Genomic DNA, 25,626 nt, shown 5'->3' with positions numbered 1-25,626 from the left:
GATGTTATATTCCTGGTTCCTCTGAGCTGTATTAGGATGACATCCTCTTTATGGTTATAATTCTTAAAATATCAAAGCTTTCAGATGTCTCAAACTCTACTCCTGATGTAATGTTAATATAACAAGTACTCTAATAATACCAAACAAAGATTTAGATTACTAAAAACTATCTACACACAGATCCCATCATTCAAACCTTTTAGTTGTTATCTAATTGTCTGCATCTTGTTTAGTATGTGGGTCACACAAGAGCAATTACTATTAAATACAACTGGAAAACTTGTCTACAGTCCTCCAAATTTCTGTCAAAGTTTGGAAAAAAAAGAAATATAAAACGCCATCTGGTAAAACTTGCAGGAAGGTATAAGTAAAGAAGTGAGTCCTCAGATGGTGACCAATCCCCTTATTTTACATTTTGTTGATCGTTCAGCCTAGAATAGTGGAATCAGTGCGGTACTGTGTAGATAATGAGATGTAATTGATGGTAGATTATATGAAATCTGACCGACGGTTCTCCATGGCCGGGGTACAGACCTCTGCTTATATCCCATCTCTCTGCACCGTCCCCTAAATACATCTAATACTAACGTATGACATATATGATGTGATTTATCCCACCTGCTCCCACTACATCCGATCTATACTAGTAAACTATTTTTCTGCATTAAGACCTTTGTGCTGAACTTATTGTCCTTAGGGAGCAGCAGGACGGGTATAATTGTTGCTGGTTGCTTGGTCCTGGGCCTGGTCCTGATTCTGGTCATGTTCCAGATGTACCGTTCCGGTTACTTCAGAAGACTGCTCACAAAGGTGGGTATGGGTAATCACCTGGGACTAAGTAGGACTAGGTTCAGGGGGGTTATTTATGTAAATAGAGGAGATCATGTATGTAAATAGCATGTGGTGGCTGATTATGACTGTGGATAGATCCTCTAGCTGAGCATATAGAAAACCACATCGCACAATAAATCTTCTAGGGCGCACATCTGTTTTACAGAACCACACAATAATAAATATATAACACATACATGAACATATGTTCTATCATAGAATGTACTAAATAAATGATGACTAGAATCTGATTGTTTGCAATAGGCAACATCTTCACTTAGCAAAACTCGCAGTTTGGTAAGTGTGTTAGGGAATTTAGACTGTAAGCTCCAATGGGACAGGGACTGATGTGAGTGAGTTCTCTGTACAGCGCTGCGGAATTAGTGGCGCTATATAAATAACTGATGATGATACAAAGACTTGATGAATCAAGCCCTATGTTCTTGCCCTTCCAAAAGGCCAGGGCACCTGTTACTCCCGTTCTGATGATAACATTCTATGAAAAGTAAATGTCATCTGTAAGATCTATCTGTCCAAATTCCCAGGACTTACAATCCATCCTCCATCGTCAGTGTCCATATCACACAGGACCTTCATGGACTGGCTGCCATCCGGGTATATGGTGTACCAGTCACTCAGCGCTGCCTCTTGGTTCTGCAGCTCCTTACAGCTCCTTGCAGCTGATAGATAAAGACCAATAAAATAATTTCAACTCCAAGAGAAACATCTAACACACGTGACCGCTGAGAGTTTATAATTATTTTGCGACTTATCTGTGGGTTTGAAAAAGTGATGTAGCATCAAATTCAAATTATAGCTAGAATCTGGTTGCTATAGGCAACATCTCCACTTTTTAAACCCGCTCGCAGCTCGGTGCATTTACCCTCCGGCCACAGACTCTCTGTGGATATACTGTATATATTATTGATAGGATTCACCTCACTCACCATATAATGACTCTGTCCTGCCACTTTCTCCTTTCTCTCCTGTGGGATGGAAACACAAATCTATTAGATTAAATTCCAAATAACACAATGTCCGTGATACAATATGTAGGTACAGTATTAGTATTTGCCATTGGTTTTTACGCGGTTCAAATTTGTTGCATCTAGTATACGTATCCTTAAGTGTCATAAGGTACGTCTGCTCAATATAACTGAGAATAAGGTAAAAATAATCTACAAAACTAGTCTGACGGGGGATTTTTAAAACATTTAAATGCATAAGAAGTGGCTTAGCATAAACCTATTGTTAATACATAAATAAATACTCTAGGGGGTATTTAGTAAATATGAACACAGGGGGTTATTGATAAACACTTCCCATCACCTGGGGTACATGTTAGTGTTTTATCTCAGTGGTGGAAATAAGTGTCAGTGGTTGCTGATTGATGTGAAGTTGTCCTTTCTCACATTCACAGTGGAGGCCGCCATTTTTGTGGGCAGAATCAATGTTCAACCTATCAGTTCACTGGGAACGAGTCAGGTGGTTGAGGTCAGTGGCACAAAGTTTCCACCAGAGTATTGCTTTGCCAGCCAGCCCAGGAAGCCTCAGCACGGGCGTGACGCAGCATTGCTGGTTCACACATGCACAGTGGAACTGGAACTTGTCTTCCAGTTCAGCTTTCTTAAAAAAAAAAAAAAAGTAAGTTAAAAAAAGTAAACATATAAATAATTATCTCGGACTCCAGTGGGTGGGGGATGTATTTAAATAATTAAAGCACCTTTTTTCCTCATTATCCCCTGCTGAGATGGCAATATCAATAAGAGGACGGTGGTATTAGTTGTGCCACTGCTGTCCATAGTAAATAGGTTTCCCCATGCTTTTGCGCCATCAGAAATTCATCAAAACTTTTTGCAGTGTGGTCTACTATTGACGTTATTGGGAGAACTTTAGACTTTCCATTGATGAAGAATACAAGTCTCTTTGTGGCTGTCTTATAATTACAGCCGACACAAGCTGAAGGATCTTTGTAAAGGGCTTTAAGGTTTTGTATAGAGATGGTCACTGACCCCCGTGTTTTGGTTTTGGATTCGGTTTTGGATCTGGATTACCGTCGTGTTTTGGTTTTGGTTTTGGTTTTGCAAAACCGCCATTGCGTGTTTTGGTTTTGGTTTTGGTTTTGTTTTGCTATTTTGTTGGAAAATACATGTTTTTGTGCCTAAAATAACCCAATTTAGTGCTCCAACTGTTTTAGAGATAAGTAATCTAATTGTTGAGGTAATAAATCATCCAAAAAAACTGTTTAATTCTTCGTTGGTAGGCCTTCATTTATTCTACACACAAAACAGATTGTCTTCCTCTCCATCTATGCATATTGGCAATGCAGCCATCGTCTTTGAATCTATATTACACCCTACACTTATAGTTAAATATGTAAAGAAATGGAAAAAGACAGTTTGCTTTCTGTCTCTATAGGCCCCCTCCACTTTTTTAAAAAAACAAAAAATTCAGCCATTATAGACTGTACAATATTAATTGACATGGAGAAAGCCAGTTTGGTTTCTGTCTCTCTAGGGCCCCCTCCACTTGTATAAAATACCAAAAAATCCAGCCGTTATAGACTGTACAATATTAATTGACATGGAGAAAGCCAGTTTGGTTTCTGTCTCTCTAGGCCCCCCTCCACTTGTATAAAATACTAATAAATTCAGCCGTTATATACTGTACAATATAAATTGAAATGGACAAAGGCAGTTTGGTATCTGTCTGCATCAGATCCTCTCTCCACTAGGAGTAAAATAGAAAACTATTCAGCCGTTATATAATCTAGAATATAAATAGAAATTGAGAAAGGCAATTTGGTATCTGTCTGCATCATAATCATCAACATCATCATTAGCGCCCTCGTCGCCTACACAAATCTCCCCCTCATCCTCTTCTAATTCCAAAGTGGCATCCTCAATTTGGGTATCACCGGCTACACTCGGGCTATTAAGGCACACATCAGCAGAATGTTCACGATTAGACACCCCACTGTTGGATGGACTCTCCACAGGGATTGTTGTCATTTGTGAATCAGAGCAAATATTCTCCTGTAATGCCTCACTGTTATCTTGCAGCTCGGCTTTGACGCGTAACAGTAGTTGTGCACCAATTGTAGGCTGGGTAACTTTTTGGGATCTGCCACTAATAGCCAAAGGTGAAGGCCTCATTCTCTCTTTGCCACTGCGTGTGTAGAATGGCATGCTTGCAATTTTTTTTTTATCGTCACTTAACTTTTGCTCAGTTACACTTCTTTTTCGCTTCAATACAGTAAAATTTTTTTTGTTTTTTGTTTTTTGCACTAATTTGAAAACACTCTGTTGTTTGACATCGCCTTGGCCAGATGACGTACTGGGAACACTAACATCAGGACTGGTGACAGAACCTGGTTGCTCATTCAGATCATATGTGGACTGCTTTGAATCCATTCTGAGCGCAAACCACTGGGGAGTGCTAAAAATTATTTAGTAGATTCTGCTGACAGATATGACTTTTGACAGCCAGAAATATTAATGCACAATTAGGGAGGACACCCCAAAAGCACTGAGGAGTGCTAAAAATTATTTAGTAGATACTGCTGACAGATATGACTTTTGACAGCCAGAAATATTAATGCACAATTAGGGAGGAGACCCCAAAAGCACTGAGGAGTGCTAAAAATTATTTAGTAGATACTGCTGACAGATATGACTTTTGACAGCCAGAAATATTAATGCACAATTAGGGAGGACACCCCAAAAGCACTGAGGAGTGCTAAAAATTATTTAGTAGATACTGCTGACAGATATGACTTTTGACAGCCAGAAATATTTATGCACAATTATGGGGGACACCCCAAAAGCGCTGGGGAGTGCCAAATATGAAGAAAAAATAATAAACCTCTATCCTCCTCTCTGCACTAGCGATTTTGGTTAGAGCAATTGCAAGAACAATATTGTATTCTCTGTCCCTGCTCTAATTAGCCTATGACTACACCCTGCTCTCTCCCTCTGTCAAATGGCGATGGATTGCTGTGGAGGCGTGCATTTATAAAGTTGAAGTATCGCGAGAACCGAGCCCCGAGTTCCGACGACGTCACAATGACGTTCGGCCTCGATTTGGATTCGGAACGGGCGGGAGAGTACCGAGCTGCTCAGCTCGGTACTCGGATACCCAAAGTTCGGGTGGGTTCGGTTCTCGGAGAACCGGACCCGCCCATCTCTAGTTTTGTACCCAGAAGCAGGGGTTGGCTGGCAGACTATAGCCTGGGGGACAAGCACAGCACTGTCCCATAAGTTTGAGGACCATCCTTAAAGGGTGGTTTTCGGTACAATATGTATTTATCAATACAAAAAGAGTGTTTTTAGTGTTGCTTAATGCAGCAATACTTTATTATTATAAATCATAAATCTTGAATAATAAAAATAAATTATGCAACAAAAAATAAACCTCACTTTATATTGCATTTTATTTTATATGTTCTTTCTCCCTACAGCACTTTTTTTTTTTTACATACCTGGCTGATTATAATGGGATTTATTAAAATGCAAAAAGCCAGTTTGCTTTAAAACCAAATGTTTTTGTCAGCAAAAGGGCTTGTTTTTGTTTTGCCCTGTATACTATTAGAGTTATTCATTGTTTTATCGTTAACCTAGACCAAATAATATTAGGGGTGGTACTGGGAGGAGGAGCAGAGCACTAGGGGGTATCGGCGACTTTGCAGGAGACATTTAAAGCAGCTATGGCTTGCAAAGGTAAGTTTGTCTTTACAAGTCATTGCCGTTTTAAATTTCCCCTGCAAAGGCGCCGATTTCTGTTGACTTGTAGAAATCGGAGCTTCATACATTTACCCCCATGTGTCAATCTGACATCCTGGCCCAGAGCTGGATTAAGGCTCTGGTGGGTCCGGAGCACTTTAGATAGGGGGTCCCTATGATGAAACATGGCTATCATTTTAGACAAATACACAAGCAATACTATATGCACGCAGTTCTGCCTTCATGAACAGTACACTGTGAAGCGGGACATACCTCCCAACTTTCCTTGTAGTCAAATCAAATCCTGACTAAGCGACAGTCACCCAAATCTGGGACTGTCCCACCAGATTCAGGACAGTTGGCAGATTATCCTGCTCTCTTCTACCTGTTCTTCTCACTTTCACCACTTCTGGATGCTGATTTCTTTAGCTCATTTGCTGATTTTCTGGATCCTGGAATGTTTGATGCCTTATTTGGGAAAAAAACGGGTATGTAAAATTAAGAAAATTCCAACCAGTCCTGGGGGTAAATGTATCAAGCTGAGAGTTTCTCGGCGGGTTTGAAAAACCATTCAGATTCCAGCTATCATTCATTTAGTACATTCTACAAAATGACAGCTAGAATCTAATTGGTTGCTATAGGCAACATCTCCACTTTTAACCCGCTGGAAAACTCTCGGTTTGATACATTTACCCCCGGTGTTAAATCGATTTACATGTCGCACACACACATTGTATTAACATGCCACAAACACATTGTATTAACATGTCACACACACACATTGTATTAACATGCCACAAACACATTGTATTAACATGTCACACACACACACACACACATTGTATTAACATGTCACACACACACACACACACACACACACACATTGTATTGACATGTCACACACATTGTATTAACATGTCACACACACACACACACACACACACATTGTATTGACATGTCACACACACACATTGTATTAACATGCCACACACACATTGTATTAACATGCCACAAACACATTGTATTAACATGTCACACACATACACACACACACACACACACATTGTATTAACATGTCACACACACTATGTTGACATACCTCTCACTTACCTGAAATAGCCTTTTTTTCTGTCTGGCCCAGGGGGCATATCTGATCTTCTTCTGCTCCTGAATTGAGCTCTGTGGACTGTGTCAGTTCTCTGATGGGAGAACTGACTGCCTGAGCTGTCTGCAGCAATGCCTGCAAGAGACACTTACCTGAGGCAGTAACTCACTAAGACTTAAGACTGTATCTTGCAGGCATTGCTGTAGTCAGCTCAGGCAGTGATGGGCAGGAGGCAGTCCTAAAGGAGGAAGCGCCTCTGACTACCAATGAGAACATGTAAGTCATTTAAGCGCAAGTAAGTCATGAGCTGGGGACACAAGTCCTGCAGCACAGTGACAAATTACATTGGAACGGTATTGTGGCTCCACCCCTTGTCAGGTGGGGCGGGGCTATTAGGCATTGGGGCCCACCAAGAATTTCCTTGTTCCCCCGCTGGGCCAGTCTGACTCTGCCCGCAACTGAACAGGAGGCACATCACGGTATATCACAGAGAATTAAATCTGCCACATACGGAGAGGTTTTAGTCAAATAAGTTTTTCATTGATTTGCTTGCTGAATACGAATATAGACATTGGAGAGGGGTCATCATGCATAATGCCATCAGCACATACTTGAACTTGTAGTGTCATGACAAAGTGTACTACAACTGGTGCACACATTGATAAATTAATAATGTTGCTATTTCATATTTCATTAGTTGTTGCAAGTGTACCCTGTGCATGCTGGCGCCTGACAGTGGGTCCCGATAAGCACACTGCCCCCCTGGATAGTATCAGAACAGATATTAGTCTCCATCCTGTCACATTATGTGTTCAATCTGAGAGAGAATTTAATATCTCTGTGCATAGAGGTTTAGGCCGCAAGAAGATGGCCGACCATCCTACATCACTCAGGACAAAGTTAACTGACAAGTGAGTTTAAGTACTTTCCAGTGACTATACCTCTCTTGTATAGTTTAGACCAAAATAAAATAGCCGCTGCTCTACACCTATGTATGTATCCTGCACTACACTGTATGATAAATAGATGGTATAATCAAAAAGGGAGAGTTAATGCCTCTGTACTTTGATGGTCAGACCACAGGAAAATGGCCACCATTCTCCAGCTCTGTTTGGATCCTGCACTCGACTGTATGTGTCTGTTACTGTGTCCGGGAGACTTCATGACTGTTTATAGGGATTGGAGATGCTGCTGGTCAGTACTTGTTTATTTTTATTTATAGATATGTAGTATTAGTGTGGGGGTAATATGAGAGGACAGCCTGTAATTTAGTAATGTATGTGAGGTCTGAACACATTTATATATCATACCCTTGTACCCCTATTATATTCCCCTATACTCCTAATAAATATGTCCTATACCCCTAATGTATCCCACCCCCTGCTATATTGTCCTGTACCCCATCTAAATATATTCTGTACTCCTAATGTATCCCTTTCTACATACCCCTATACCCTTTTACATGTCTACCGACTGTCCCGATTTTGGCGGGACAACCCGATTTGCAGACTGCAAAAGGGGTGGGGTTTAGCATGAAAGTGGGTGGAACTTTATGGAAATATGTAATTTGCTGCCGGAGATTGGGTGGACCAAGGGTGGGGCTTACTTTGTTCCTCTTCTGGGATTCTAAATGTTAGGAGGTATGTATAGTTCTACAAGTGCCTGCAAACAATGACAGTAATGGGCTGTGAGTGCATGCTGACACTTGTAGTGCCACAAGTGCTTGTTCTATATTTTAAGTGTATTACCCTGATACCCAACAGCCAAGGGTATCAGCAGGGGCCCAGTGCTATTCAGCATTCAGCCTGTCCTCAATAGGTGCAAGGGCCCAATAATAATTTTACAATGCCCTCCTCTAGCAGCAGCATTGCTGGGCTTATAAAAATAAATATTTATTTACTTTTTTCCGTTCTAACAAGCAAGATCACTCCAGCAGTTTTTGAGCTATCTTCATTGGTATACCACATTTTTTTGGGGAAAAGCCACCACTTATTACATTGCATATGGGGCAGCACGTGGCCAGGGTGACATGAGCAGTCCCAACCCCACCCACTTCACCAACGAAGCGGGCAGGATTCGAGAGGTTGCCCTGCTCTCCCGGGAGTCTGGGTGAGCTCTCAAAAATTGTGGAGTCTCCCGGACATCCTGGGATAATAGGCAACTATGGATTTCACTTTATTTGTGTATTTAGTTCAGCACAGTGGCCTAGTGGTTAGCACTTCTGCCTCACAGTACTGGGGTCATGAGTTTAATTCCCGACCATGGCCTTATCTGTGTGGAGTTTGAATGTTCTCCCTGTGATTCCGTGGGTTTCCTCCGGGTGCTTCGGTTACCTCCCACACTCCAAAAACATACTAGTAGGTTAATTGGCTGCTATCAAATTGACCCTAGTCTGTCTGTGTATGTTAGGGAATTTAGACAGTAAGCTCCAATGGGGCAGGGACTGATGTGAATGAGTACAGCGCTGTGGAATCAGTGGCGCTATATAAATAAATGGTGATGATGATGATTGCACGCTGTGTTTACCTTCAGTGTAGTAAAATCGGGATTGCAGTTTTAACCTTGTGGTATAAAAGAATGCACTTTGATGTGCATTTTGCTCTTTAGTAAGTTGCATGGTTTTCAAACTGCATATCATAACCCCAAGAACCATGCGGTTTGCCCTTTAGTGAATCCCACCTGGGTATTAACAAATAGACAAAGTAGTATAAAGACCCTGCACATAATCTTACAATCTTTATTTTAATACTTTAATATTAATTTGTGCCAGTGATTACATGTCCAGCCAAATTGAATAGGAAAAAGTGCTTAATAGGGCTTTATGAATCAGTCACACTGCAATGGTGAATTGGGGGTCAGAAGATTGTTTCAGTATAGAAAGTGAAGTCTACAGAGGGGTAATAAATGGATGGAATAGCACATACTTGCCAACTTTATGTTGGCCATGTCCGGGAGTTCCTGTAGGGCAGGAGGGGTGTATGGGGGGAGGGGACGTGGCTTTACGAATTTCGTCAAATTGTTTTACCCCCAGTGATGTAATGCCTGTTTTGGGACTTTCTACAGTGGTATAAAGACCCAAAACAGGTATTACATCACTGGGGGCGGAGCCAAAATTATGCGAATCGCAAAGCTCCGTCCCCTACACCAATACATGTCGGCTCTGATCTGGATGCGGGAGAATTGACAGCTGTCCCGGGATTCCGGGAGACCTACCTAGAATTCGGGAGTCTCTCGAAGATTCCGGGAGAGTTGGCATGTATGGAATAGTGTAGGAAGGTTAAGAAGATAGTTCAGGAATTTGTTAAGCTTGTCTAAAGAGATGGGAGACAGGTATTTCCACAGAGTGGGTGCAGCATGAAAGCATCCTGTAATAGTGAATGGGTGAAAGCAGTGAGTGTGTATTAGAGGCACAGATCTTTGGCAAAGGGGGGCGAGTTAGGCGATATTTTGAGACAAGGGAAGAGATAGAAGTTGGTACAGTGTTGTTTATGGCATAGTATGTGAGAAGTATTTTATATTGAATTTGGTCAGTTACAGGCAGCCAAGTATGCAGAGCGGAGCAACAGTATAAGAAAGTTTTGTGAGGAAAATTAGTGTAACCACTACATTCATAATAAGAAGATAATTGTTACTGTCAATGTGGGAGATTATGAGTTCATGAATAAAGGTTTTGCAGTGTCTTGTGTGAAATAAATAAGCTATTCTGGAGATGTTTGTTACTTGTACATGAGAGGATTAGGATGAAGCAGAGCCGTAACTAGACATTTTAGTTCCCTGGGCAAAGCAGAACACTGGCCCCACCAATGTACCTTTATGGGAGTAGATGCTGCCTCATAGCGGTTATACATAGCCGGTATCTCCTGCCTGCTGGTGTCTTATGCTCCGCTGCTGCTTGGCCAGATCCTGGAATATTGGGGTTCTGTTTGTAGAAGAGAAAGTTACTATGCACCTTCTATAAAGATGAGCAGTAAAAGAGGAATCTAGGTGTCTCTCCCCACAACCAGACAGACATTAAATCAGTAGCCTTTTCTGTTTAAAAACACCTAAACACACTTCTACCCAATCTTTTCCAGAATTTAATTAATAGCATTTACATTTGATGTCTATTTCCCTCCATATACCTCGACATAAAATGAATAGCACCAACGTTTAATAATTAGGCCTCCTTCCTCCTAACCAGCCCGACTTTAATTTAATAACATTCCCATTTAATCAACAGACATATTCCACCTCAACCAGCCCCAATATTAATTTAATAACATTCCCATTTAAATAATAGACCCGTTTCACCTCTCACCAACCCCTACCATTAATAGCATCCCCATTTAATAAACAATATTATTCATCACCAAACCCAAATTAAGTTAATACCATCCATATTTAATAAACAAACCCTCACCGCCCTGAAATTAAATTATTAACATTTCCTTTTAATACAAAGGCCAATTTCCCCACCAGTCCGACAAGCAAATTATGGCTTGCAAATTTCCCCTCATTTAATAGTAATTATTATTGCAAATTAAAGTTTTACTGATGTTTTTTATATATTACTTATGTTTTCATAGTATATATCACATTTATGTACACCAAAGAAATTTTCCCCTTCCCTCCAATCCCTGCTGCCTGAATCTCCCTCTATTCTATGCAGAATTCCCACCTATTCTCTATGGACTCCCTTCTCTCCAGACAACACACCCCTCCAAACCTCCCTCCTGTTCTCACCAGAGCCCTCACACCTTGTCTCCAGCCCTCTCATCTCCCCAGCCCCTGCATTAATTTCTTTACCGGAGCTTCTCTTCTTCTTTCTATATCTTTTTCCTGTTTCCTCTTGATCCTTTTTCTTCTTACTTCTGTGCCGGCTCCTAGTCTCCTGTGTTCTGACACCGTCCTGGCGCTATTATTTGCATGTCAGAACACTGCAGGAACACGGAGCTGGCACCCTCCTCCTTGCGCCGGAACTTTTTTAATCGGCAGTGGAGTCCCGCGTTGCTGCCACTACAGGAATACACTGTTGCTTCATTGGTGGGGATTTGGTATGTAACGGGCAGGCAGGTGTTGCGCCCTCACTTGGCCTTGCACCATAACCTGCACCATCTGTCTCACTTCAATCGGAAAACACTCTGTTCCATTTCATACCTGTACGCTACCTGTTTCTCATTTCAACATATGGAATTTTCCTCTTTGTTTGTTTCAATGCCACAATAACAATATTTTGGTGGAAAAAAATATATATATTGTAGATTTTATCTTTATTTGGACAGGGAACATGCTGGATTTGGAGAGGGTTTTTTGCCATTAAAAAAATAATAACTTTAATGTAATTTTTACACACTGTTAATAATACTTTTATCATTTTATGATTTCTTTTCATCAGATCCCATGAGTGTCATGTAATCTTTTACACCTTTAGCAACATGGATGCAAATACAAACCTGGATGCACAAAGTAGCCACAGAAATGGTTTATATCAATCCCAAAGTGTCAGCTTTTCAGGATTATAAAGAATTGTACGCTTGATAAGGATTATTATAATGAATTCCTTGTCCTTATAGAGAGATTCAGGGAAAAGAGAAGGATATGATTTATAGAGGCTCTTTATACAGATTAAGAAATGTGAATACTCACATACATTGAGCTTCATCTCCGGTTATAATAAGGATAACAGAATAGCTGTGTAAATGATTAGGAAAACAATTGACAGATATTAAAATTAGACCCTCTTCTTGAATCTTTCTTGATCGAGAAACCCATGTTCATACACGACACAGTCCCCTATCTCAAATCGATACCAATCCCTCCCTTTCCATAGCAAAGCCACTTGAACCTCTAAAAGGTGGATGATCTGTGGTAGAAGAAAAATGTGTATCTATGGGTTTAATGAATTCAATAGATTTATTTCACACACCTTTTGTATAAAAGGAAATGTAAATGCCAATTCTCCTATATTCTGTACTTATTGCATTGTCTGTGCAGAATACAACACATATGCCATACTATTAGAACTATCTATGAATAGTTTTGTGAACCTGAAAGGTACAATAAGATTATTTGATTTCCATTAATGGACGGCTTTGCTTACAAAGAGAATGTCTTTTTAATAATTACTCTGTCTAATATAATTTTCTGTTACATTTCTTCCTCTTTTCATTGAAAAGTATGGTATTGTTTTGTAGCATATTGTAATAAATATAGTTTTATAATTTATAGAATAGGTAGAGCAAAAGGCACAGACAAAATGCAAATTGCTCATATTTTATTTTCATTCACCTAGTGCTGCCCACAAACACAGCCCTACATCTATTCAGCAATGTCTAACATATATATTATGATGACTTAATGATAGTGAAAATTTGTACTTTATTAGGCAATTATTCCGTATCTGTAAGCAAAAATAAAGATTGCAGCTAACCTGTAATTTTCTTTACATACATTAATTAGGAATTATCTTTTATATGTGGACAAGAATAAAGTTTATAGTTTACATGTAATGTTCTTTGTATGTCTGTGTTTTCAGCAGTTTTCTATTTTCAATAACTGTAGGGTGTAAACTATTTTTTCTTTGCTTCTCTAATATTGTAACAGTGTGGGTTCACATGGCATAAAACAGGCTTAAATGTGCTGGGCTGATGAGCTGACAGTTAAACCATGGCTGGTGGCAGTGAGTTCCATGTTATTTGACATCACTTGTATCCTAGCAACGCTGATGTTTATTTTCACCAGTCCGTGTGGCAGTTGGAAGTCAGTCAGGCAAGTTGCATGATCTGGTGAAATGTCTTCAAAATCGGAGAAAAATATTTGTTTTGAGGAAGAGGAGTTTCAGGTTTATAAGAGGAGAAAGAGAAGGATGGTTTTAAGGAAGAGAAGGATTTCTGATAGCTCAGAAGAATATGGGTCCATCAAGAAGAAGGGTAGAAAGAGGTCTACAGCAGAGTCACATACTAAAGGTTTTGGAAAGAGTCTACATGTTGTAGAGGAATGTATAATTATCGAAAGTTCAGACGATGGTGGTTCCATGGTTATGGCAAACCGAAAGAGAAGGATATCTGCTGGGTCCGAAGGGAAGATTCCTAAGAGTCTACATGCTGAAGAGGGATGTATAATTATCGAAAGTTCAGACGATGGTGGTTCCATGGTTATGGCAAACCGAAAGAGAAGGATATCTGCAGGGTGCGAAGAGACGATTCATAAGAAAGATGTAGAGATGGACAAGGGGAGAAAGAAACAGATTTCTGAGGAGGAAGAAAGTGTCAGCTTAGAGGGTTACTTTTATCAAATTGATTCCATCAAGACTGGAGATAGAAAGAGACAGAAAACAGCTGGGGAGGCCATTGGTGTGGAGTGGAGATATAGTAGACAGAAAGGCGAGTGTAGTAAAGACCAGGAAATAGCAGGTATGGTAGCATTGATATATAAGACACGAAAAGCAGTAGAATTGTAACGTAAACCTTTTACAAAGAGAAGAAAAAGCGGTAGTTAATCTCATGCGAAACACTAGGGATTTTTATAAAATCTCATTAATATTTATTGTTATGCATTGAAAAAAATTAATTGTGAGAATATTGTATGTTAAAATAATAGTAAGAAAAATGTTTAGAATGAAAATAAGTCACTAAAATACAGTATAACAACTGAATATATAATCTGTTACTGTGTATTATTTAATCAATCAATCTCTATTATTTTCGCATTCTACTTATTATTCAATTGTCCAGAGCTTTTAGGATTGTCTATCAGATCTACAATAATGTCAGTATAGGAAAAATGTTACAGATCAACAGATTAGCAACGTGATGGTTTTCCGATTTTAATGATAAATTAACTTTAAGAAAATGCTATTCAATTATTTCACGGTAACACTAAAACATTGAGAATATCATAGTCAGCAATGCAATAGGTTATATATAAACTTGGATATATTGTATAGTGTTTTAGCAGTTGTGTAGAAAGGTTATTATATCTGTATAGCAAGCAGCATCTATTATATCTAGTTTGTAATTAATTAATATCAGTACAGATCATGTTGTAACTTATACTGGCAGCAACTTAATATGTTTATTCCCTCACTTGTAGTCATTTGTCAGTAATCTGTATAGCCTTACTATAAAACTCTTAGGGCTAGATTTACTAAGCTGCGGGTTTGAAAAAGTGGGGATGTTGCCTATAGCATCCAATCAGATTCTGGCTATCATTTTGTAGAAGGTACTAAATAAATGAAAGCTAGAATCTGATTGGTTGCTATAGGCAACATCTCCACTTTTTCAAACCCGCAGCTTAGTAAATCTAGCCCTTAGTGCTTATTAGCGGTATTGGCCCTTCAAATGAGGTTTTTAGATGTTAGTTCATACAGTATCCAAATTCATATGTTGCCTATATTTTACTGCAAGCAGAATAAGTTACCTTATAAGGCAATAAGTAGTTCAGGAAATGCTGCCTAGTTGTACCTCAGGTTTGCTGGAGAAATGTTATTCCGCGACATAGTTTCTGTTTAAGGATTCAAATATGTTCCTTAATATTGTAACAATCATATTGCAAAGTAATTGTATAAATATAATAAACAGCAGAATCTGCTCAATCATGTTTTTTTTAATGAATTAACCCCAGTTTGAATCCCAGTTTGATTCGTATTGGTATCCCCTTTATCTGTTTGTTTCTTCATTTATGTTGAATTACTAATCTATTTACCTAGCAGACCCAGAAATTTTAGATATGGGTAAGTGTAATAACGATCAAATTAATTTGCTTGTGATCTTCTTGCAGATGGATGTTTAGCTAGTGTTAATTATATCGAACAAGTCTGCAAGCTACTTACATTTTATAGTACTAAGCATTTTAGATTTGATTGTTTTATGTGTCCGTATACTTAGTTTAATATTTACTATAGTGTTGACACCTTACATTATTGGTCAAATAGCACTAAGAGGTATTAGATTATATTATTCATTAGTTCATTAATTTAGGGGATTAATTTTTAAAACAGTAAGCAGAGATAGAAACGCAGACATGCATTTTGCCTAGGTGCTTTTTCGAGGATTTTTTTATTAGAAGTTTGTTTATTATATTCATTATCCACTAAATCTTTACTATTATTTTGTAATATGATTATTGCAATATTATACAACATACTCAAGTCTTTAAATAGTAACTATATAAATGAATAACATTCTTCCAGCAAACCTGAGTTAAACTAGCATAACTGGGAAAAAATTGATAGCATTTTCTTAAAGTTAATTTATCATTATAATCTAACTATTATCCCAGTGCTAATCTGTTGATCTGTAACATTTTTCTTATACTGATTTTATTATAGATTTGGGTATTTAGTTGCACTTACGAGTTTAGATAATTGAATGATACATAGAGAGCACAGAAAAGAGTGATTACTCTAATAAATTATATGCAGTAACAGATGATGTATTACAGTTGTTATACTGCAATTTAGTCCCTTATTTTCATTCTACAGATTTTTCTTACTATTAACTTAATATCCAATATACTCAAAATAAATTGTTCTTAATGCATAACAATGAAGGATATTGAGATTTTATAACCTTCCCTAGTGCATGGAATCAGAATAACCATCACTTTTTCCTCTCTTTGTAACAGATATTAACCTAGTGGTTATCAGCGGTAGCACCTCATATAGAAATGTAATTATACCAAATAAGTGGGAAGGGTTATGGTTCATATAAAATAATAACCAGTGCGGCAGGAACCCCCTCCCCCTTTGTATAATAATCAAAACCTCACAACAACATCAAAGAAAAAGCGGGACAACTTAGGCAACACCTCTGATCCACCTCTGCCACACCGACTTTCTTTGATGATCACACACACCTCTGCCAACAAACTATGCACCTTTTGCCCTATGAAATTTGTAACTAGTCCCGGAACTGGTGGGAAATATGATAATAGGTAATAATGTTTTTTTACTTCTACCTTTATGAAAACATTTTTCCAACTTATCTGAATTAATCAATTGTGAGTAGTCACATACAAAATGTCCATCATGTGTAACATTAGCTAATCAAGAAAATAAACATATAGTGGGGATAAGCGCTCTAATCCTGTAATGACAAATCACCCTGTCACGAGCTGCACGCAGAGAGAATCTCCCAGGACCTCAGTTTGTCTCCCAGTCAGTTTGACTGGGAGACAAACTGACATGACAGGGAGTTACACTGACAAGACTGGGAGACTCTAGCAGGTAGAGGAGAGATGCTGGCAGGAGAGAGAAGACACTAATGTTACTTACAAAGACAGGGAAGCATTATTATGATACACACATCTCAGAGGTGAAATCTCCATTCCTGACCCAAAAATGGCAATCAGATAAATCCCCTGGGTCAACCACCCCTGCAATGTGATCTAGTAATTACATATTTCATATATGATTACTTGTAAGAAAGGGATCAAATACATTTTTAATTTCTGTTAGTGATGTCATTATCACAACCACATGTGGCAATGAATCTCGCACTTTAACCGCTCTTACAGTAAAGAAAACCTCCCTATGCTGATGGCGAAACGCAGGGCCATCTTAACAACATTATGGGCCCCCGGGCAAAGCAGTGCACCGGGGCCCCTATATATATATATATATATAGATATAGATATAGATATAGAAGTATAGAGATACAGATATAGATATAGATATATAGAGATAGAGATAGATAGATGTACTTGTTCTGTGACCCTTGAAGGTTTTGTTTGCAGGTTTTTTCTTTTGCCTGATTATTTATTCTAATTAAGAGCCCTGCCTATGGGGCCCCCTTGCCCGTGGGGCCCCTGGGCAACTGCCCACCGTGCCCAATGGAAAAGATGGCCCTGGCGAAACGATCTTTCCTCCATTTACAATTGATTGTCCCTTGTTACCTGTATTTATGTTGATCTCTCTGTTGTACAAATTACAGTATGCTGATTCCACTATTGTTACAGAAATGTTTAACACTATAGAATACATGCATTTTACGTGTACAGTTATCTCTGATTGGTAAATGTTGCATTGTTCAAATCATTTTCTCCCCATAAGGAGGAAGTGGTGTTCAGAAAGCTGGTCCTGGAGGTACAGCGTCTAAATACATCAAGAGGCTTTCCTTTTACCATCAGCTCGGCCAGGGCAGCTTTGGGGAGGTAAGTCTTGTGACAGAGGTTGGACAACTCAAGTCAGATGACAACTGTGTGACTCACAGCTTGTAGTAGAAGAAGAATCATGAACAATTATGTCGTTACAACTGTGCTGACTGAAAGCATATTTCTGTTATTACTTCAAAAATGTCAATTAAATTCTATCTTGTTAAAGATTTTAATGATTTTTAAAAGTCTTTTCTTCTAAATTATAACATGTTACTGAAACCAGAAAGACAATATAACTTAACTCTCAATAACATTGACATACACATAGGAATGTAAATATATTGAGCTACCTGGGTGGTTCTACAGGTAATAAAATAAATATCACTTGTGCATGTCTCTATCTCTAGGTCCTGCTTGCTGAGGACCCTCTAACTGGTCAGCAACTGGCAGTTAAGATCATCCAGAAGAGGGATCTGTTGTTGGAGGAAAGGGAGCTGATGATGGTGGAGCGCAGGGTGCTAGAAGTTGCATCTGGTAGCGCCTTCCTCGTCCATCCATATCTTGCCTTCCAGACAACGGTATTGGTGTATTTCTTGTTGAAACAAAATCAAATTCTCTCTATATCTTTCCACATCTGACACATATACAGGTTTCATCTTTTGTTGGTTAATGACATTGATATAAGCAAGTATGCTCACCTAACTTCGCTAAAAAATAGTTGTTGCTATGTTCTTCTATGTAAACATATTCTTTTCCATTGTCTGTGTCCAATCAAACAGAACCACCTATTCCTGGGGTTGGAATACGCAAGTGGCGGGGACTTCTTCAAATTCTTGCAGAGGAAAGGCTGCTTGGACATCACCAGCGCAGCGTAAGTACCTCAAATGTAAATTTGATTGTTCCAGTCTTCAGGTAACAGGAATGGGTACCCAGAAGGATGCCCCAAATTTGGTGTGCAGGTGGACAATTCATATTAAGATGAAGTTGTCCAAAAGTTGACCACTCCTTTAATAACAATAAAATACAGATCTTGCATGATGCAGTGTAGTTGCACAAGGACTGGAGCATGTTCAGGATAATCACTTTATCAAAGTGCGTTTGTCGCACCTTATTTATTTGATCTTTATCTCCAGCACGTCTGTTATTTCCTAAGTTTTATAGTGGGTGGGAATCGACCAATCGGGAGCCAATCGCATAATACAAATGTTTACAGCATCACAGAATATCAGTGAGTGCGCTACATTGCTATTTTGTTAGTGATAACAAAGGGTCATGTGACAGGGGCAGTGCTATGATGTTACTAGGGGAATGGGGGCAAGCAGTAAGATAAAATACTGAGGGGTATATTTACTAAACTGCTGGTTTGGAAATAGTGGAGATGTTGCCTATAGCAACCAATCAGATTCCAGCTGTCATTTTGTATAATGCACGAAATAAATGAAAACTAGAATCTGATTGGTTGCTATAGGCAACATCTCCACTTTTTCAAACCCGCAGTTAAATAAATACACATCTGAGTGTTAGATAACCGAAGGAGCAGGATCCCCCAACAACAGTGTAGTGACATCAGGCTTTCTTCCATCACTTATTTATAACATGTTACATTAATTTCTTCTCTTTAAGGTTCTATGCAGCGGAGATCACATGTGGGGTGCAATACCTGCACTCTAAGGGTATCATCCATCGGTAATTATAGTATTATTCTCAATTTCATACACAATCAAGTCCAGGTCTTTTACTTACAGTGATGTCTATTTTCTAATTATCCTTCAATTTAATATTTAAAACACTGTCATCACTAACGGGCCTATTTATTAAACTGAGAAAACCCAGTGTCTGGTGAACATTTCCTATCCATAGCAGTGCTATCGCCCTAGTTACAGAAAAGATTCTCCAGGTCTTGAGTCTATTTACCAAAGATTGAGACAGTAACAGAAAATTTTAAGAAAAAATATTTTATTACTTCAGTAAATCATGTTTCCCCATAGAAATTATTGTATAATATTTATTTTTAATATGTCTATAATATTTTTTAAAACTTTTTTTCAACAAGTGGAGCTGAAAGCCCAAGTCTGCGCATTTAGTTCTACAGGGCATGTGTGAATCAGATAGCCGGGCACACATGGGCATAACCCTGGCCCGACTCTTACCACTCTGGCCAGTATCACCGGCAGCTAAATTATATGTTATTATTAAATCATGTGATTGGTGGTTTTCTATTGCTGTGAGGAGCAGAGATAAAAAAAACATCCATATGGCCTGCATTTAATAAATAGGCCCATAAGTGGCGCTGTCCTAGCGGGCAGTTGTCTGTAACATTTGACCTCTGTAATACTACTGATAAGTAAAGTATATATTTGTCACTAGGTAAAACAGATAATTAAATTTTTCTCTCTTTAGAGACCTAAAGCCTGACAACATCTTGGTGGCAGAGTCCGGTCATCTAAAAATTGCCGACTTTGGTCTTTCAATAGTCAATATGTTTGGGGAGAGGACAGCCACAGAGTGCGTTGGAACTCCTGGATTTATTGCTCCAGAGGTTAGTAGTAAGGAATATTTCTACTGTTTTGTGAGGACATTATATATTATGTAAATGTTTTAATAGATCTGAGAAAAACCTTTAAGGAGCTGTCAATTTTATTTAACGTTTAATAGGTACAAATATTAACACATATCTCTACTAAACTTCATGTAACAATGTACTGTACATTTCTGTAATGTTGGCGGCTTTTATCAGTTCTACCAGCTCAGCCTGTGCTGACCTTACAGCTGCTATGAAGATCAAAGTCAAAGTGAATGGCACTGTGAATATATACTGATTTATAATGTAATATGTCATTTACTAAATAGATGTGGGGAATGTGGCACATACTATGGTAAATAAGCACCCACTTCCCTAACAATAAATGTTCACTCAAGTTATTGCTAGCGGAAATTAATTATTGTAGCTGCATAAATACATGAATTAAAAATTTCTATGTAATATACATTGTTGACAGCAATATATTTAATCAGCAATATTGGATGGACTTTTCACGAGGCAGCGTTGGGTCAGAAACTCCTAATCCTATTTGCTGAATAACCAGCTGTTCTGACATTCACATTATCTTCATTTTTCTAAAACACAAAGAGTGACAAAGAGTAACCGAGTGAAAGAGAGGAGATGATAATAACAAGGAATCAGTGCCATAGAGACACAGAGACATTGGATAAAGTAGACTATCTAATGATAGATTAACGTTTGATATAATATCTCTCTCTTATGGTAGATGCTGGCAGGAGAGGAGTATAACGCCGGGGTGGATTGGTTTTCATTTGGAGTCATCATTAAGGAAATGATTACCGGAACATCTGGCTACAATCGCAGACGGGCCAAAATACCAGGGGATGTGGCTAAAGACATCATTAACAAGGTAAATAAGATTTTCTAATCCATATTATAGTGTTCTGCTCTACATTACTCAAAGCTTAATTGACTTATTGCAAAATGAACAGTAGAATCTTACATTAGTATATGATTATTTATGTGGATATTTCACACCCCATATGTTGTTCTTTACCGTACAGTTTTGGTAGTGTAGACCTGGATTACTTACACTGGCTCCACAGGAACACTTTCTTCTCAGGGTATCACACCTATTTACCATCAGTTCTGGCCTCTGGGACAAGTAGTAACCCCATGCAGCTTCATATTTAGGATGTCTGTCATCACAATCTTTATACCCACATACACACCTCAATACTACAATGATGACAGAAACTCTTTTATTTCTGGTTTTTCAGCTCCTGTGTAAAAATCCATCCCAGCGTTTAGGAGTCAATGGAAACATCCGCCAGCATCAGTTTTTCATGCATATAGATTGGGTCTCGCTGGAAGCCCTTAGAGTTGCTCCCCCACATGTTCCTGGCCCAGTAAGTATATGGAAAAAGCTGCTTTGCTTAAAAACAATATGTGAAAATACATTAAGGGGTATATTTACTAAACTGCGGGTTAGAAAAAGTGGAGATGTTGCCAATAGCAACCAATCAAATTCCATCAATCATTTATTTAGTACATTCTACAAAATAACAGCTAGAATCTGATTGGTTGCTATAGGCAACATCTCCACTTTTTCAAACCTGCACTTTAGTAAATCTAGCCCTAAGTGTTATTTACAAATCTGGATAGATCCAGGTCTCCAAAACAAAAGTCATTTTGTCATGACAAGACCTTATACCTACCTGTGTACAGAAAAGGACATGGCTTAGCATATGAGGCAACTGTGCCTCATATTTCACCATAATGCAAAAAGAGATTTCAGGAATATTGACAAGTTTAAATGAGCTTCAAGTGATTGAGACTTTATATTTAGGGGCAATCTTAGTGCTGGTGTTTGTCGCTCAGTACCCTAATGTACAATTGTAAATCAATTTTAATTTTACTCACGTTAAAAATTGGTTGAGATCAGGCGTTGCTTCTACCTTTAAGGAGATGCCTTCTGCTCCAACTAGGTGCACTTTATATGGTATATTGCCCTTATTCTGCTATGGAAATTGGGGGAAAAAAAATAGAAAACAAAAAACCCACATTAGATAGAAGTACAAATGTGATACATGAATAGAAGACAGGTCAGATGTTCTCTATTTCAATATACACATGAGGCCTATTGAGCAGTTTTTTTAGGAAAAAAAGGGAAATGTGTAATGTTTAATTTAGAAGAGAAGAAAAGGTGACAATAGGTGCGAGTTTGAAATGACTTTTATGACATTTGTACTGCCATGTAACATTATTAAGTAGTATTATTTTATATGGAATACATTATATTCTATTGCCCGGGCCATGTGCACAAATGGAAGTTCACTTATTAAAACAATATATATAATTTCTAAAGAGTATTTTAAAAGATATAATTTATGTGTTATAGTTTCCCCCCCCCCCAAAAAAAAAACAAATTACAATTTTACTTTTATACAGTATTACTTTATTGTACTGTGACATTTGATAAGAAGGCTCTCAAAATTCATGTCTGCTTGTGAATGATTTTAGCCATTAATCGCATCTTGTTCATCTCATGGCAAATTGTACTGCAAAAGCTCAAACAATTTAATTATTAAAGTATAGCAGAACCAAACTTTGCCTTTTCATAACTCTATTTAGCTTTCGTGAAGTTCTCATCATGGTTTCAATACCTAAACATTTATTTCTTTTTTCCTGTAGCCAACCATTAGAACGAGCTCCGGAGTGTTTAATATTGACCACATTGAGAGAGAAGAGGCTCGAAGGTCACCAATAAGAGCAGAGGACCAGGAGCTTTTTGCAGGGTTTTCCTATATCAGCCCCAAGTGGAGGACCTTCCCATGAACACCACTTTGATGCGAGTGATATGGCCTCCCCAGCTACTGTAGCAGAGTGCCCCCGGAATAGTGATAATAAGGTGCTGCCAATCGGAAAGGCGAAACAGTGGAATCCCTACAAGGACAATTGGTACAAGACTTCAAGGACAATTGATACACTCCCATGTGGAGCCCTTTTGCTGATGCTCCAGTGGATACATCGCGATCAAGTAAGATCTGTGCGATACTTCACATGCGCCTGTCCAGAGGAATAAGAAGACTGTCATGGACACTAGGAGTTGCTACCCGAGTTTCACCAGATGGTACTCTGCTGGAGAGGCGGGGATATGGCACGCACCTCAAAGCAGGCAGGTGAATGATTGGAGCGACACAACAGCAGGAGAGTAGAGATAGTCTGAGGCAATCAACGACTTGGAGTTGTAAACTGGAAACTGGAGATAATGTAGACACGAGGAGTGAACGTGGATCGGTGAGGATAGGTAGAGGAGTAGTCAGTGGTCTGCGTACAGCAAGTTGTACCACTGCTCTGATAGGAAGAATAGGATGGGTGCAGGTAGGTAGCAGGGTAGTCGGTGGTCTGCGTGCAGCAAGTTGTACAACCGCTATGGTGAGGAAACGGGTCCAGGTGTAGGTAGGTAATAGGAAAGTCAGTGGTCTGCGAGTAGCAAGTTGTACCACCGCTGTGATAGGAGGACTTGTCCAGGTGCAGGTATGTAGCAGGGAAGTCAGTGGTCTGCGTGCAGCAAGTTGTACCACTGCTGTGAAGGGAGTGAGGACTTGTCCAGGTGCAGGAGAGTGAAGTTGAAAGGCAAACTGTGGCTGTATGGGAACAGCGCGAGTAGAGCAATGTCTTGGAAGGCACAATGAATAGTCTTTATATATAGCTGGTGCCTTGCAGTGGGGAGAAGCTGATCACAGCAGTTTATGCACAATGACGCCAAGTAGTAGCGTGAGTAGGTAACGAGCTTGAGTGACAGCTAGTCCTAACTGGAGCAATGCGGAAACACAGTCTATATGGGTACCTGTACCCTGCGCAATAAACAACAGTGGATGCAACTGGTATGCGAGTAGAATAGATAATAGTCAATAGTTAGTAACGCATACCCAGTTGTGTAGATCCGGAATCAGCTGGGAGATGAAGCGTTGTAGCGGTAGGGGAACCGCCGCTGAGTTGAGCAGGGAAGCAGCGTTGAAGCTGTAACACGATCAGCAGGGTATCAGCGTTGGAACGGTCAGAGGACCGCTGCTGAGTGGAGCCAGGAGCAGCGTGGAAGCTGTGACACGATCAGCGGAATGATAGTGTTGTAGCGGTGTGGGAACCACCGCTGAGTTGAACAAGGGAGCAGCGTGGAAGCTGTAGTAAGAACAATCTGCACACAGTTTGGAAACTGTATAACGAGTAGAGCTGGAAGCAGTTTGGGATCTGCACACACCTATAGATGTTCACTGGGAATGAGACTTCAAGATCAGGCCCCTACCTAGGGTTGCAGGTGCCTCAAATAGGGTGAGGTGATTGATCTGTCAATCACCTCCATGGACAGGTGAAGCTACTAGCGAGACCTGCGCATGCGCAGATGGCAGGATAGCGAGCGGCCATGATTCCACACAGGTGTAGGGAGGAAAGATGGAGGACCTTGCACCAGCGTAGAGGCACTCACGGTCCGGTGAGTGACGGTACCCCCTCCCCTTTTAAAGGTGGGCACAGAACACTTGGAACCGGGTTTGGCCGGAAATTTTAGATAGAATTTTTTAAGCAGGGCTGGAGCGTTGAGGTCATCAGAACGAATCCATGAGCGTTCTTCAGGACCAAAGCCCTTCCAATGAACGAGAAATCGGAGAGTTCCTCGCGAAATTTTAGCATCCAGGATCTGAGAGATCTCGAACTCCTCTTCTTGGTGAATCTGTACTGGTTTAGGTACAGAAGGAGGAGCAGAAAAGCAATTGATCACAAGAGGTTTGAGCAGGGAGACATGGAAGGCATTGGAGATCCGGAGGTTCTTGGGTAAAAGTAGCTTGAAGCATACTGGATTTATGACTTGAGTGATCTTGTATGGCCCGATGAAGCGTGGTGCAAACTTCATGGACGGAACCTTCAAGCGGATATTTTTAGTAGAAAGCCATACACGGTCTCCAAGCTTGAGTGGTGGAATGGCTCGCCTCTTTTTATCTGCGAAGAATTTGTATCTGGCTGATGCTTCCTTCAGGGATGATCTCACCTGGTGATAGTTTTAAAGTTTTCACAGAGTCTCTCCACCGCAGGGACTTGGGTGGGAGGAAGGGCAGGAAACTCTGGGAGAGACGGATGGTGACCGTAAACCACGAAAAAAGGAGTTTTTGTTGAAGACTCATGGTACATGTTATTGTGGGCAAACTCAGCCCACGGGAGTAATTCTACCCAATTATCTTGATTGGCTGAGGAAAAGATCCTTATGAAGGTCTCGAGATCTTGATTGACCCTTTTGGTCTGGCCGTTAGATTGGGGATGGTAAGACGATGATAGAGACAGTCGGATACCCAAGTTCTTGCAAAGGGCTCGCCAGAATCTGGAGACGAACTGTACCC

General features: G+C 39.6%; 1 protein-coding gene and 1 long non-coding RNA gene across 5 annotated transcripts; one reads left to right on the top strand and one right to left on the bottom strand.

Moving 5' to 3' along the window:
• Nucleotides 1-1,368: 1,368 nt before the first annotated feature.
• LOC142100899 (uncharacterized) lies at nt 1,369-6,875 on the bottom strand. The gene is made up of 4 exons (XR_012678938.1): nt 6,663-6,875; nt 5,938-6,020; nt 1,779-1,817; nt 1,369-1,511 (listed from the first exon to the last, which is right to left on the bottom strand). It is a non-coding gene; the product is annotated as an uncharacterized LOC142100899 (long non-coding RNA).
• On the top strand, nt 6,873-24,651 carry LOC142100886 (protein kinase C delta type-like). Of its 4 annotated transcripts, XM_075184781.1 has the most exons (10): nt 7,307-7,568; nt 7,734-7,851; nt 17,687-17,787; nt 18,138-18,308; nt 18,510-18,601; nt 19,354-19,416; nt 20,131-20,269; nt 21,000-21,143; nt 21,514-21,642; nt 22,928-24,651. In XM_075184781.1, the coding sequence occupies exons 4-10, from the start codon at nt 18,228-18,230 to the stop codon at nt 23,069-23,071; spliced, it is 792 nt and encodes a 263-aa protein (XP_075040882.1). In that variant the 5' UTR covers nt 7,307-7,568; nt 7,734-7,851; nt 17,687-17,787; nt 18,138-18,227; the 3' UTR covers nt 23,072-24,651. The 4 variants fall into 4 exon arrangements, with proteins under 4 accessions (XP_075040885.1, XP_075040882.1, XP_075040884.1 ...); XM_075184784.1 differs by lacking the exons at nt 7,307-7,568; nt 7,734-7,851 and adding an exon at nt 6,873-6,933; XM_075184783.1 differs by lacking the exon at nt 7,734-7,851.
• The last annotated feature ends 975 nt before the right edge of the window (nt 24,652-25,626 follow it).

The sequence above is a fragment of the Mixophyes fleayi genome, chromosome 9 (genome assembly GCF_038048845.1).
Source record: "Mixophyes fleayi isolate aMixFle1 chromosome 9, aMixFle1.hap1, whole genome shotgun sequence".
NCBI lineage: Eukaryota > Metazoa > Chordata > Amphibia > Anura > Limnodynastidae > Mixophyes > Mixophyes fleayi.
The sequence above is the reverse complement of the archived record's forward strand: the minus strand, read 5'-3'. Positions and strand labels throughout refer to the sequence as shown.

What these genes read in the sequence shown, in the direction of transcription:
- LOC142100886 (XM_075184784.1), top strand. Translation starts at nt 18,228, where the DNA reads ATGATGGTGGAGCGCAGGGTGCTAGAAGTTGCATCTGGTAGCGCCTTC. An exon ending in CTGGATTTATTGCTCCAGAG is followed by an intron (nt 20,270 to 20,999) that starts GTTAGTAGTAAG and finishes CTCTTATGGTAG; the next exon opens with ATGCTGGCAGGAGAGGAGTA. An exon ending in CTAAAGACATCATTAACAAG is followed by an intron (nt 21,144 to 21,513) that starts GTAAATAAGATT and finishes CTGGTTTTTCAG; the next exon opens with CTCCTGTGTAAAAATCCATC.